This window comes from Sphaeramia orbicularis, chromosome 1 (genome assembly GCF_902148855.1).
Source record: "Sphaeramia orbicularis chromosome 1, fSphaOr1.1, whole genome shotgun sequence".
Lineage (NCBI taxonomy): Eukaryota > Metazoa > Chordata > Actinopteri > Kurtiformes > Apogonidae > Sphaeramia > Sphaeramia orbicularis.
This window is the reverse complement of record NC_043957.1, coordinates 36170793-36183445: the sequence shown is the minus strand read 5'-3', so window position 1 is coordinate 36183445 and position 12653 is coordinate 36170793. Positions and strand designations below refer to the sequence as shown.

At 37.7% G+C, this 12653-nt stretch overlaps 1 protein-coding gene across 1 annotated transcript in view; it reads left to right on the top strand.

Moving 5' to 3' along the window:
- The window catches only part of LOC115420987 (sphingosine kinase 2-like), a 34589-nt gene extending 23268 nt beyond the window's left edge, over nt 1-11321 (top strand). The window contains exon 3 of the mRNA XM_030136639.1: nt 11185-11321. Coding sequence (XP_029992499.1) covers nt 11185-11291 — 107 coding nt within the window. The 3' untranslated portion in view covers nt 11292-11321. The remainder of the gene's footprint in view (nt 1-11184) is intronic.
- Nucleotides 11322-12653: the final 1332 nt, after the last annotated feature.

The following is a 12653-nucleotide window of genomic DNA, read 5'->3' as shown; positions in this document are numbered from 1 at the left end:
AAGGGAACACACATTCAGACACACATATGGATAAAGACACTTCCATGATAAACACACGCGGACACAAAATCCCCCTTTGCCTTGATTTGGTCTGATAATCTCATGAGGGATATTTATGCATTCATGAACATTAGGTTAGGGAGTATTAGAAAACTCCCTCATCCATATGAAAGCAAATACATATCTCATCAGCTGTGGTGCATTTCACTTATTTGCTGTAGTTTTTGCTCATCTGTCATGCAGGGTTTTACCCTCTGTCTGTGCCTGTTCACACATCAGCGCAGTGTCAGATAACACATAAAAAAGGTCTTTCATCGCGGTGGGAGTTGCACCGGCAGAGAAAAGAGGGCAGGCAGAAAGAGAGAACTACAGAGAGGAAGAAAGACAGAAATGCACAAGCAATCGGCTTACCCGTTCCCTGCAGTGAATGTGGAAAGTACATGAGTTTCAAAAGAGCTTGATCTTTTTGTGATTCCAGAGATGTACTTTTTGACATGTTAATCCTGCACCATGTAAAAGAAAAGATTTAAGCCTCAAATCTATGTCTCTAACAAAGCATGACAATTGTAAAGATATTTGGTGACAGGTAATCTCCAACTGATAAAGTTCTTACAGTCAGAGACGCTGATGTGTTTGCTTTAAGACTACACAGTTAAAATATGAGTGTTTAACAGTAATGAATAAAAGAAAAACGCTTCAACTGCATAGAAAATGTGTTCAGTTGTGAGTACAAAAGAACAGATGTGGAGGTAGCAGCTGCTGTGCAAAGCTGATTAAACAAATAGAAAATGAGACTATAAGTTGCTACAAAATGTAGGTGTTGTACCATATAAAGAGTGTGATCTGTAATACAATCAAACCAAAGCATAATATTGAACTGCAGACTTTTTTCTGGTGTCATTTGATCATTTGATCTGTAAAATGTAAGTGAAAGAGAATCCAGCAAATTACTAGTATCATAAACCCGCATTTTAGTCACAGCAGAACATACAAAATGGGCTATTTTAAGAAACAATAAGGTAATTTTGAATTTGATATTGGCACATGCAAAGGGTATTATGAATAAACAGCTGGAGGAACCTTTTCGTCTGATGGGCAGAGGGGCCTGTAGCCTGTGAAACACTGTTTACATATTGCCTTTGAATGTCTCTTTATCGACAGTATATAGGATCAAAGAGTCTGAGAATCTGTAAAAATCTCTGTGTGCAAGGGCCAGGGATAAAAATCAGTATTTGAAATCATGACCTTTGAGCCCCTAGGCATCATTGGATTAAAACTAGGAATGATTCTATGATGGAAATCACTCCATGGGCTCTGAAACACCTCCAAAAATCATTGTTCATGAACACAGGTTTCCGTGCCATCCAAAACATCAGGTTGCAGCTCTGTCGTGCTAAGACAAAGCCAGGTGTGAACATGATCCAGAAATGCCACCATCTTCTCTGGGTCAAAGCTCTTTTAAAGTGGGCTGAGGCAAAGTAGAAAACTATTGTGACGTCAGATAAATCTAGATAATCTATCTAAATCTTTTTGGCAATCATGGATTCAAGAGGAGAGGGATCATTGGGCTTGTTACCAGTGTTCAGTTGAAAACCTTGCATTTCTGATGGTGTTGGGCTGCATTAGTGCCTATGGAAGCAGATTTTAAGCAGAACAGATTTTAGAGCCATATACGCTCCCGTTCAGTCCATATGTTTTTCAGGGCAGGAGTATACAGTGGTGAACAAAATTATTCGAACACTTGGCATATTTAAAAGGCTCTTTTTTTACTGGCCAGTAAAATACCCTTAAACAAAAGTCATTAATAGGCTCTGTAAACCATAGAATAGAGGCATCATTAAGAGATGTTGGTCATTTTCCTACACAGAAAAAAAAACAAAACCAGCCAGGCCTATTTCACTGTCAATCACCCACCAAATCCCTTGTGTATCATTAGTCACTTTTCTATTAACCCTCAATCTGCCCAAACATAACTTGTCCATAAAATTTACCTATTTAAAAACGACAATTTTGTTCAAACTCCTGTTTTCGATTGCAAGTTTTGCACTGGCAAGAGGTGGTTTTTTTGGGCGTAGCGCAATTGGTATATCACACAAAACTGCAATGGAAAGACCTTTTTCTGCAGCTAGAGTCATGTGAATAAAAAAAACGGATGTTGACGGACGTTACAATAAGTGAAGAAGAGTTTTAAAAGAAACATGGTGTGGTATGTGTGGACACACCAGGAAACTAATCATTTTTTAATTTAGTACGTGATAGACAAGTAATATATAATAATAATGAATATATCTGTAAATCAACATGATATTTCCATCTGTCGCCATGTTTATGGAATGGCTTCTCGTGTCATCTCGCGATAAATAAATAAATCATTGCATTTGTGATTTAATGGAAAACCTGACATTATACACGTCTGTTTTTTCGACATTTAGTAAATATCAGTAAAGTTTTGCTCATATATACAATGGAAAAGCGACCACTGTCAGGTGTGACTGTGGATAAACTGACGGTGAGTGTTAGGACACAGCTGTGTGATTCTGTTGAATGGACAAGGCCTGTCCTGCTTAAAAGTTAAAAGTGGATAAAAACAGTAGGACTCACTTCATCTGATATTTGTTGTGCTCAGAGCAACCATCTGCATGTCTCATGAATATAATGAAATGAAATCATGTTTTGGAGGTAAAAAAAAGTCAGGTGTTCTAATAATTTTGGCCACTACTGTATTTCAGAAAGACAGTACTGAACCATTTACTGCATTGTGAAGGAGTCTGGGGTCCTGAAGTGGCCTGCCAGTAGTCCAGACCTTTCACCAATTAAAAACATTTGGTACAGAAGACCCAGGACTGTTGAGCAGCTAGAATCCCATATCAGATAAGATTGGGATGATATTCCTCTCCCAGAACTCCACCACCTGGTCTTCTCAGTTCCCAGATGTTCATGGATCATTGTTAACAGAAGTGGGGATACTCCACAGTGGTAAACACGGCCCTGTCACAAACTTTTTGGAGATGTGTTGCTGCCAAAAGAGTCAAAATTACCAAATTTTTTTCTTAAAATAGCAAATTTTTTAAGTCTTTGGCCTGCTTTCTATGTATGCTATGTGAATAAAATATGGGTTTATGAGATTTGCATTTTACACACTTAACACTGAGAATTTCCTGAAAAAAAGCTCCATCACAAATGCTCATCTCTCATTTGGAAGCTGGATTGACATTAACTAGACATGCTGTATTTTCCAAACAAGTAACAACATAACTTTGTCTCCATTAAGCAGAGTTGGAACTGGTCCACAGAAGTATCCACAGTGATAGTTTTCAGTCATTCCGCTGCCCAGAACACTTAGTAAATAACTTGTCTACAACTCTTGTGCATCATGAGCATCTTGTGTGAGCCGTATGGCAGTAAGTCTCTTCAATGGGGATGGTAACATAAGTAGACACACTCATTATTGGATCCTTGGCTGTGTAGCAGCTGTAGGCTCTGCCAATGGTGGAGGATAGATGAAGGATGACTGCACCGCTGAGGGGTCCGATGTAGAGAGGGGGGGTGTGGGTTTGTCACTGTGTATATGGTCTATGTGTGTTCAGAGTTTGCATGTATTTGTCTGTGTGGCAATAAAGATGGTACACTCATTTCCCCCAGCAGCGAAGGCATCCTAAGACGTCTGTCAGATAGGATTAATTAAACAACAGCAAATTGCCCGTCTTCCTCTTTTAGTTCGACTCATCTGCTCAATACATATTACAAATATTTACTAGAGAGGACACATGTCGCTTCCAACAACATCTCTGAGCTGCTCCTTTATTGTAGTCTTCCATTTGTTGTTTTTTAGTATTTTGTTCTACTTTATCCAAATATGATGGTTATATTAAAATGATTACAGTAAGAATGTAGAGACAATTGTTTTTAAACCTTTTTTTGGCTCAAAAAAATCATAAATACTGCAAGGTAAATACAGTGGTGGAAAAAGTTTTTGGACACCCCATGCATTGTGATATGCTACATTAAGAATCACTCTTTTAGTCGTTGAAGTCTGCCATGTATTGTTTCATTCTCCAAACCCACATGCTGCCTTCTGCACATGCACTATTCCATCGAGGTCAAAACTGGATGTTTCAGCGAAATACTGAACACATCCGGGCACAACATGTTGAAACTGTCAAGAATTTAGTTTTGTTATTTTTCTTGTTAACAATAAACACAAATATCATTTACACTTGTTTGTGTCTGTCTAATCCAGCCATACCTTTGTAAACATAAAAAAGGATTTTTCCCCTAATATTTCATGATAATATTTGAGATTGTATAAAATTTCAAGGGTGTCTGGAAACTTTTTCCCTCTGACTTTATGTGAGTGAATTGCAAACACAGACTGTAGAAACTTTGTGAAAAGAAACAAATAAAGCAACTGGTTTAATTTTCTGTCGAGGGATGAAGCTTCATTTTTACTTTTGACTTTTAACTTTTATATGGTTGAATGGAATTGAAAAATAATCTGATATTATAAGACATAAAGAAGTTGCATAGTAGGTAGCAGTAAACAACAGAGGGAAAGATGGGTTAAAGTAGTTAAAGTAGAAATGGAAAATATTTGTTTCTTCTCCTTTTCCAAGTCCTGCACAGTGCAATATTTGTAAAGCTCCATCCTTATAAGTGCAGGGTTTGTCAAGTCCTGACACCATCACCACTCAGTGATTTGAAAAGCAACCATTTCCAGGATCCACTTGTTTAATGTGGTTGTTACCACTTTGTATAATTACAGCTTGGTGTAAATACACTTTCTAAAGTGCAGCTTTATTTTCATTTTCACTCATTTAGGTACTTTTCCATTGGCTGACCACAAAAGAGCTCCATGTTTAAAGTCTGTAGCTTTGCTGAATTCTTCCACAGTTCAGGCTCAACCGAGGGCAGGAAGTGTCTGTCAGTGTCTTATCTGCACAAAGTGTGAAGGAACACCAGTTAGTCACAGTGGGGACCCTCAGCTGGCTTCTAATCACTGCAGCCACTGAAGGTTTATTTACTCTGGATCAATTTTGTCTGTGAAAACATGCAAGTGTACCCAGTATGTCTTGGTTTTCATTCATCAGTTGTTTGTCGCAGCTCAGGTTTATCTTTCCTCAGACTGATTTCAGTGCTTTCTTTGCTGGTGTTACCCCACTAATGATTCCTATTTACATTTTTAAATTCACTTTTAACACTATTACCCTTGGAGTTCTGCCGCATCACAGGCGACCCCACTATCATTTCAAGAGTTAGATTCTGTTTGGGTATTTTATGGAAATTATCAGCATTAAAGAACATTTCATTACAAACTCCAGACATGTTGTGGATTATTCATGTTCCTTTTGTCCTGCGGTCAATTATGATTTAAGGAAATTATCCTTGTGGAGAAGATCGCAGCATCATCTTGATTTAGTTGCATGATAATTTAGTTATACGTTAATTAGTTTCTATATATTGAAGCAGCATTGTCATTGTATCAACAGCCCAACAGCTATAAATCAATGCCATTTCAATATCTATTTTTAGTGCAACTCTGGACTCTGGAGGGTTAATACCTAAGTACCAGCTGTGCTTTCTTGCGCTCACCATCAACTATATTAGTGCAGACTAATAAATCACATTTTCATCACATCACAATGTAAAAAGGTATAATAATTAGAGCGCCAAAGACTGTGAATTGCAATGAATGCAAAAGATAGAACGGAAAAGAGAAAAAATGGTGCAGTGTGTTTAGTAGAAGTATGCTTGAAATCATTCTGTGTGGGTCATATGTGAACACTGACTTTAGGCACTAAAGGCACACTTCAGTAATAATTCATCATAATTTGATCAGTTCTCTCATCATAACAAGCAATACTGAACAATTAGTTATCGGCTTCATAGATTTTCCTCATGTCCTGAAGGATATAAAGTATACTGTATAGATACATATGAGAGTTGGCACACAAACACACTGCTGCACGAAGCCGCCGTCCGCTTGAATAACCCATAAGAGGTTGTGGTATGTTGTTGGTTTTGTTGTGGCATTAGCTCATTAAAGATAATAAATACAGTTTACAAAGAAAATAGCATCAGTGGTTTATAATTACTTCACATTGGAGGAAAGCAAACAAGGGAGGAGAAGGAATATGAGGCGACTGATGAGACAGTGTGATGTTATTTAAAGGTGTGAATTAAAATCGCACTGATCTGTTGGTCAGACATCGGTATCAGCTAATATTGGCTGATAGTCACAATTTGGAGTGTGTGCAGGTATTTTTCTGTCTTTATTTCAGAGACTATGCACTTCAGCACCTCTTGGCAGCTGAATAAGTTGTCATAATGTGTATAGTCTCTGTCGCTGTTCCACAAATGGCAGTTTTGGTGTAACTGTCATCACCTGCTGTGGGTTTGGAGGGAGTCCAAGGGCTGCAGTCAGGATGGGTCTGACAGCAGGGTGGAGACTCAGCTGGAGCTGCTTTTACTGCATGATACAAGGTCAGCAGGAGGACAGAGGAGCTTCAGACATCCTGAGAGGAAAATCTGCAGAGATAAAATGCATGCATTCAACTCCTTCAAACAAGTGAAACTCTCATTTAGACTCAGAAAGAGATGGAAACAGCAACATTAACAACATTTGATCTAATATGTTGGGTTTTTTTTTGCTGAATATATGTTTAATTTTCAGTGAAAGGCTGTGTTAGTTCATCTACATTAGTGTTTCTCAAACTGTGGCGCAAAGGCATGGTTCCCTCCTGGGTGTTTTTTTTTCTCTTCAGGGTTATAATACATTTATAATAATGATAAATTTATTTATAAGCATCTTTCAAGACACCCAAGGACACTGTATAACAAGATAAAACAGACAATCCATAAAATACAAAGAAATAACAGATAAAAGATTAATTACGATATATAGAAATGAGGATGTAAAATGGAGAGTAAAACTTATGGTGGGTAGGCTATTCTGAAAAGGTGCGTTTTGAGTCTGGATTTGAATGTGGGTAGAGAGTCACTGTTATGAATGGTTAGTGCATGTATCAGGGTGGAACTAATAATTTAGTGTTGGAGCACCCTGGACTCATTTTAGGGACGTACAACAAACAAATCTACTGCCATGGGGATCTGTCACTAGACTAGACAAAAGAGTTTAAGTTTGGACAATGGACAAGGATTGGACTGGAAAAGAAAAATGTGCAATATTTATGTTTTTGCACAGTTTGTACAGGTTTGCACTTTAATGTTCTGAGATATGCAATGTAACGGGCTCATTCAGACACTGATAATGTTCAAATGTTCATCTTTATTACCATAATTTGTTGGTCTAAAAAGTAACTTTATTGTCATAAGATGTAAGATAATTGCGTATTTTTATTTGGAAAAATATTGTCTTGGGGGCATCTTGTTGAGTTATTCGCATTTTTAAGCAAAAATCTAAGGTACTTTTAATTTGAAGAAAAATTTTTTCAAAGAAAGCAAAAAGTATTGTTACAATATGAGGTTTCTGTCAGTAAAAGTTATAATTGCACCACTGTTATAATGTTGTTGGGGTTGAGTGGGGCCTGGAGATTTTTCATCCTCCAAAGGGAGGCCCCACAGAAACACCACTGAGAACCACGATCTATATGATATCTTTGAGTCGTACCTCTTGTAGTGTACTTTACTGTAAAGTATAATAAGAACCCCAGCTCTCACTGTTTCAAAAACATGTTTGACTTCACAAAGTTGGTCACATTTGCAGCATTTTCTTACCACTTGTTAATTTGTTCTGCTGCAGCACGACTAAGAAGCACACGACGAAAGAGACTGTGGTTGTATGAAGCGACCCTACGAGCCGTATTTGTTAATGGCTGATTTTTTACATTTATTACAACAGAAAATGCACTTTGGAATTCATCTGCTGTCATTTAACGGTGTTGTTTAAGAAGGTGTCGTCATTTCCAGTATCAGCAGTAAGGATAACTACAGCGCTCTGTCTGTTTACATGTCAGATTAGATATGCAGGATATGTAAGTATTGACTGATGATCAGTCTGGATGTTGTTGGATACATACAGTAGGTGAGGATGAAATCTGCATGGCAACGTAGTCACAATCCACTGCCTCCTGCTACTGGGAGAAACTCAGCCACAACAAAACTCCTCTCCTCTCCCTCCTCTGCTCTCCTCTCCTCTGCTCTCCTCTGCTCTCCTCTCTCTCCTCTGCAGTGTCCTTCTCTCTTTTGTTGCTGATACCGTCACTAAAACCTTTTTAGTTTACAGAGCCTATGCATAGATAAGGAAATGTGATGTGACTGGACTGATAAAGAGGAATTGATTCTTTTATTCTGCAGAGTTTGGGGACGGTAGTGTAAGAGGAGAGGCTGAGAAATCAAATCCTCTCCAGAGGATGGTGTGTAACAGTGTGTGTTAGATGGGATTACAGTGCTTTTCTTATGTTAGGTTAAGCCATTACCACAATGGCTGAATTAAACAGCAGAACAAGGTAGTTACAGGGTAGAAACACAAATGAAACTTCATAGGTCAGTAAACTGTATTCAGTATCAATCTAAAACCTTAAAACACATTGACCTTGTGGAGTTCAAAACTATTCAAATAATGTATAAAGCCAAGAATAACTTACTGCCGGGCAATATTCAAGAAATGTTTTGTGAAAGAGAGGGAGGGTATGATTTAAGGGGAAAATTAAATTTAAAGATTCATAAAGTACGTTAAAAGTTTCTGTATTACTATGGAGTAAAATTGTGGAACAAACTGTGTGTGGAGATAAAACAAATATACATAATTCCGTTTAAAAAAAGATAAAAAGAATTGATTCTTGTGAGGTACAGTATTTCATAATGACAATGAGGGTTGTTTGTTTATGGATAATGTTGTTTTGATAAATATGCTGTAATTATTGAAGAAAATTGTTGAATTGTTGAGTCTGTTTGTATGATTGTACTGCCATGATCATATTGTTGTGTATAATTCAATTACTGTGTTATGTATTAGTTGTGGTTGAATGCTAAAATTAGGAAAAAGTATTGTTAGATTGTTGTATTAAGTTAGTGATAAAGGTGTAAAAGCACTTGAGGGTTAGGATTAAATAAGTTTATACTTCCTGCTCCTTTTTGACCATGGAAAATTCAGACTTGCACGTACTTGAAGATAGATTCTGTTCATCTAAATGTTATTTTGTTTCTGTCTTAATTTGCTTCACTTTGCATGTTCGAAATGAATAAGTAAATAAATAAATAAATAAATACGTATCTTATGCAGACATTGGTGGCATCTCTCTGGATGTAAGTCCAAAAAGAAAAAAAAAAGTACTACATATGTCAATAGCTCCAAGATTATATATTATTTTCCAGTTAAAAATCTGGCTTGCTACTAAGAAACATAAAAGCAGAATTGAATTGAATAAAAAATACTAGAAGGGCACTGAGTAGACCACATACCCCGTCTAAGACCTTCAGTCCTCTCATTCTAATTTTGTGTGCTGCAATGTTTGAAAAAGTGTGATGAAAATTATTATGAATCCGCTCCAGAATTGAAGGGGTTTGTCCTTGGCTGATGCCCTTCTTTACACACTTCCACCAAGTTTCATGAAAATGTGTGCAGTGGTTATTGTGTAATCCTGCTGACAGACTGACAAACTCATTGCAATGAAAACATAACCTTGCTGGTGGAGGCAAAAAGGATGAAGGTTATGAGGTAGCTAGAGTGAGAGGCTGCAAGTGTTGCAGGTGGAGGGGTAAGGAGGAGTTGGGACTGAAGTTTTGATGGTCTGGTGCACCTCACTGGCTTTTTTTTCACACTTCAGATGACTCTTACTGAACTTTAATCCTCTGACAGATGACTGCAACTGAGAAACAGAGAGTACAGTCCTACAAAGTGCATGAACAAAACTGATATTTAAAGGTTGATTTACTGCACTGAGAACAAAGAAAGCAAAATAAGAAGTGTTAGATTTATTGATAATATAGTGATTTCCGCTCTCAACAACAGGATACTTATTCCAGTGAAGGAGCTGGTATTGATACAGGGAGTTAAATTTCACAGCTGTAAAAGTTACTCCCAGAATTCCATCATCTGTAGCATAATGTGACCAGCCCACTAGTGTCTCTCTGTGGATTTTAACTGTGGTTGTGCTACATTCATAAATTGACTGACCAGTGTTAATGATGGGTGCTTTCATTGTAAAGCCAAAGCCAAAATTCTTTGCATTGGTACAGTTTTATTTTATTTAGATATTTTGTTGATTGTATGTAATAAATATCATGTGTGGGAGTGCTTTTAAAATACAAAGAAAATGAAAATTGTAATATCAAGCCATATATAGCGTTTTATAGCAGTGGACCAATCTCTGGATTTCTCTTCTTTCTCTTCTCTTCTCTTCTCTTCTCTTCTCTTCTCTTCTCTTCTCTTCTCTTCTCTTCTCTTCTCTTCTCTTCTCTTCTCTTCTCTTCTCTTCTCTTCTCTTCTCTTCTCTTCTCTTTTTTTGCTGATTAATTGAATGATTTTACCTTATTTCTGTCCCTTGAAAAAAGAAAAATATGTGACATGATCCATCATTTATTTAACATCAGCCTCAAACGACACTATGTATATGGTATGTAGGTATATGTGCGAATTTAAGTGTAAATATTTTCCACAACATCTTTAACTCAAGGTACGGTGGGGTGATCCGTTTAACTCTACTGCTGATGAACTAACAATTCTGACTAATGGTGAGAATTCAGTTTTTCAACTTCAGTCCACTACTTCCTCATACTCTGGCCGCGTCTTAACAAGCTGCTCGCTCTGTCACCACAGTCCCACTTCATCAGATTATTCAGCCCTGCAGTAATTTGACAGAGTGCTTCTGGGTAATTTAGTTGTTTCAGTCTCATTGGCAGGTCACTAGACGCTTCATTTAAGACCATATATCAGCTTTCACTCATACGGTGAAACTTTAATTTGGAAAACCGAAGGGAAAGAGGGAGGGAAGATTAAAAGGATTGAGAATCTACATTTACCTCAGATTAGACTCATGACTTGAATAAAAAAAACATGAAATGTGCAGGTGGGAAAGAGGAGTGAGTGTCCTTCAGCAGAGAAGAGGCTGTGACCTCTGACCTCGGACCGGAAATGAGTCAGAGTATGTCTCATACAGGAAGCACACTCATGATGAACATTTTTGTAAATATACGTGTGTGTGTGTGTGTGTGTGTGTTTTGCAGAGCGGCAGAACCACGCCAGGGAGTTGATGAGGGAGGCCGACCTGTCACAGTGGGACGCTATCGTCATCATGTCAGGAGACGGACTTCTGTTTGAGGTAAAGAGATGATGATGATGATGATGATGGCCACGACACCCTGGATAGTAATACTGTTTAATTATTAATATGGTACTACTTTACTCACAAGCTAAACAAGCTAAACCACAAATTGGTGGGCCAAAGAATGAGTAAAATTAAAGCTGCAAGCAGCATTGGGCGGGACCCTCGCACCAGGCGATCCGCCTCCCCCGCGATTCGCCCCACGCGTGATCCACCTCCCCCACGATCCGCCTCCCGTGACCGTCGAAACCTCAGCTCCACTCACACCTCTCTGTCCCGATACCAGTTCCCACCCTAAACTGTCTGTCCTCCTTACATCTGTACAGAACACCAGTGACCCTCTGCTGAAACACCATCACCTTTAAATGAGACTTTTATTTTGGAAACCCTACTGTGTGTATGTGCATTTGTTTATATGTGAGAGAAAGAATCAGTTTGAAAAATGATTTGAAATTGTATGAATAAGTGAGTATAAAAGTGATGATTTATCACATTTAAGGCTTTTATTTTGGAAAAACCCTATTGTGTGAGCATGTGTGTCTGTGAGAAAGAGTACTTTTGAATGAAGAAACATTGTACAAACAGTTGAGTATTTGGTCATAAAAATGAAAAGAAGTTATGTAATAGACATTTGTATTTTTTTTTTTTAATTGGGGTTTTATTTTGAAAAAATGTACTCCGTGTACTTTGAATGTGTGCAAAATTTCCAATATCCACAATACAATGCAGTAAAACCTGTTTTAAAATTAAAAAAAAAAAATAAAAAAAATTCTTGGATTACCTGGGTCATCTTGTTCCATAGGCTGCAACATGAACCACTGCACTACAGACAGACACTTACAAGTGTGCACCAGGAAGAGTTTTATAGGGATTTTGTCATTGTTAAAAGTGAAACCAAACATAGTCTTCAAAAAATCCCCATTATTCCATAATTGTAGGTCGTATCTGAAAAATTCTTTCACTTTTGGATTCTGCAGACTTGTGGGAATTTAATGAGGTATAACTGTTTTATCAAAAGCCTGAAATGAATAAGCAGTAATTGCAGAAACGTAGAGTAACTTTCAAAGGCAGATTGCCAACTTCCTGTTGGAGTTAGCTCATGAGTGTCAGTGTATGATTTGTTGGCTCAATCAGACCAACATTTTGGCATTTGTTTCATGTTTCTGTGACATTCCTACTGGCCGCTAGGGCAGATTTTGTGTGTTTTTTAGTACATAGGTGGCGCTACAGAGTCCATTTTGGAACCCATGGGGTTAATTTTGATATTGAATGAAAGTGTTCACCAGCCATGACATACATGGCAAATTTGGTGAGTTTTGGAGCATGTTAAGGGGGTCAAATGGCAGTCTAAAGTAGAAAAAGTATGAAAAC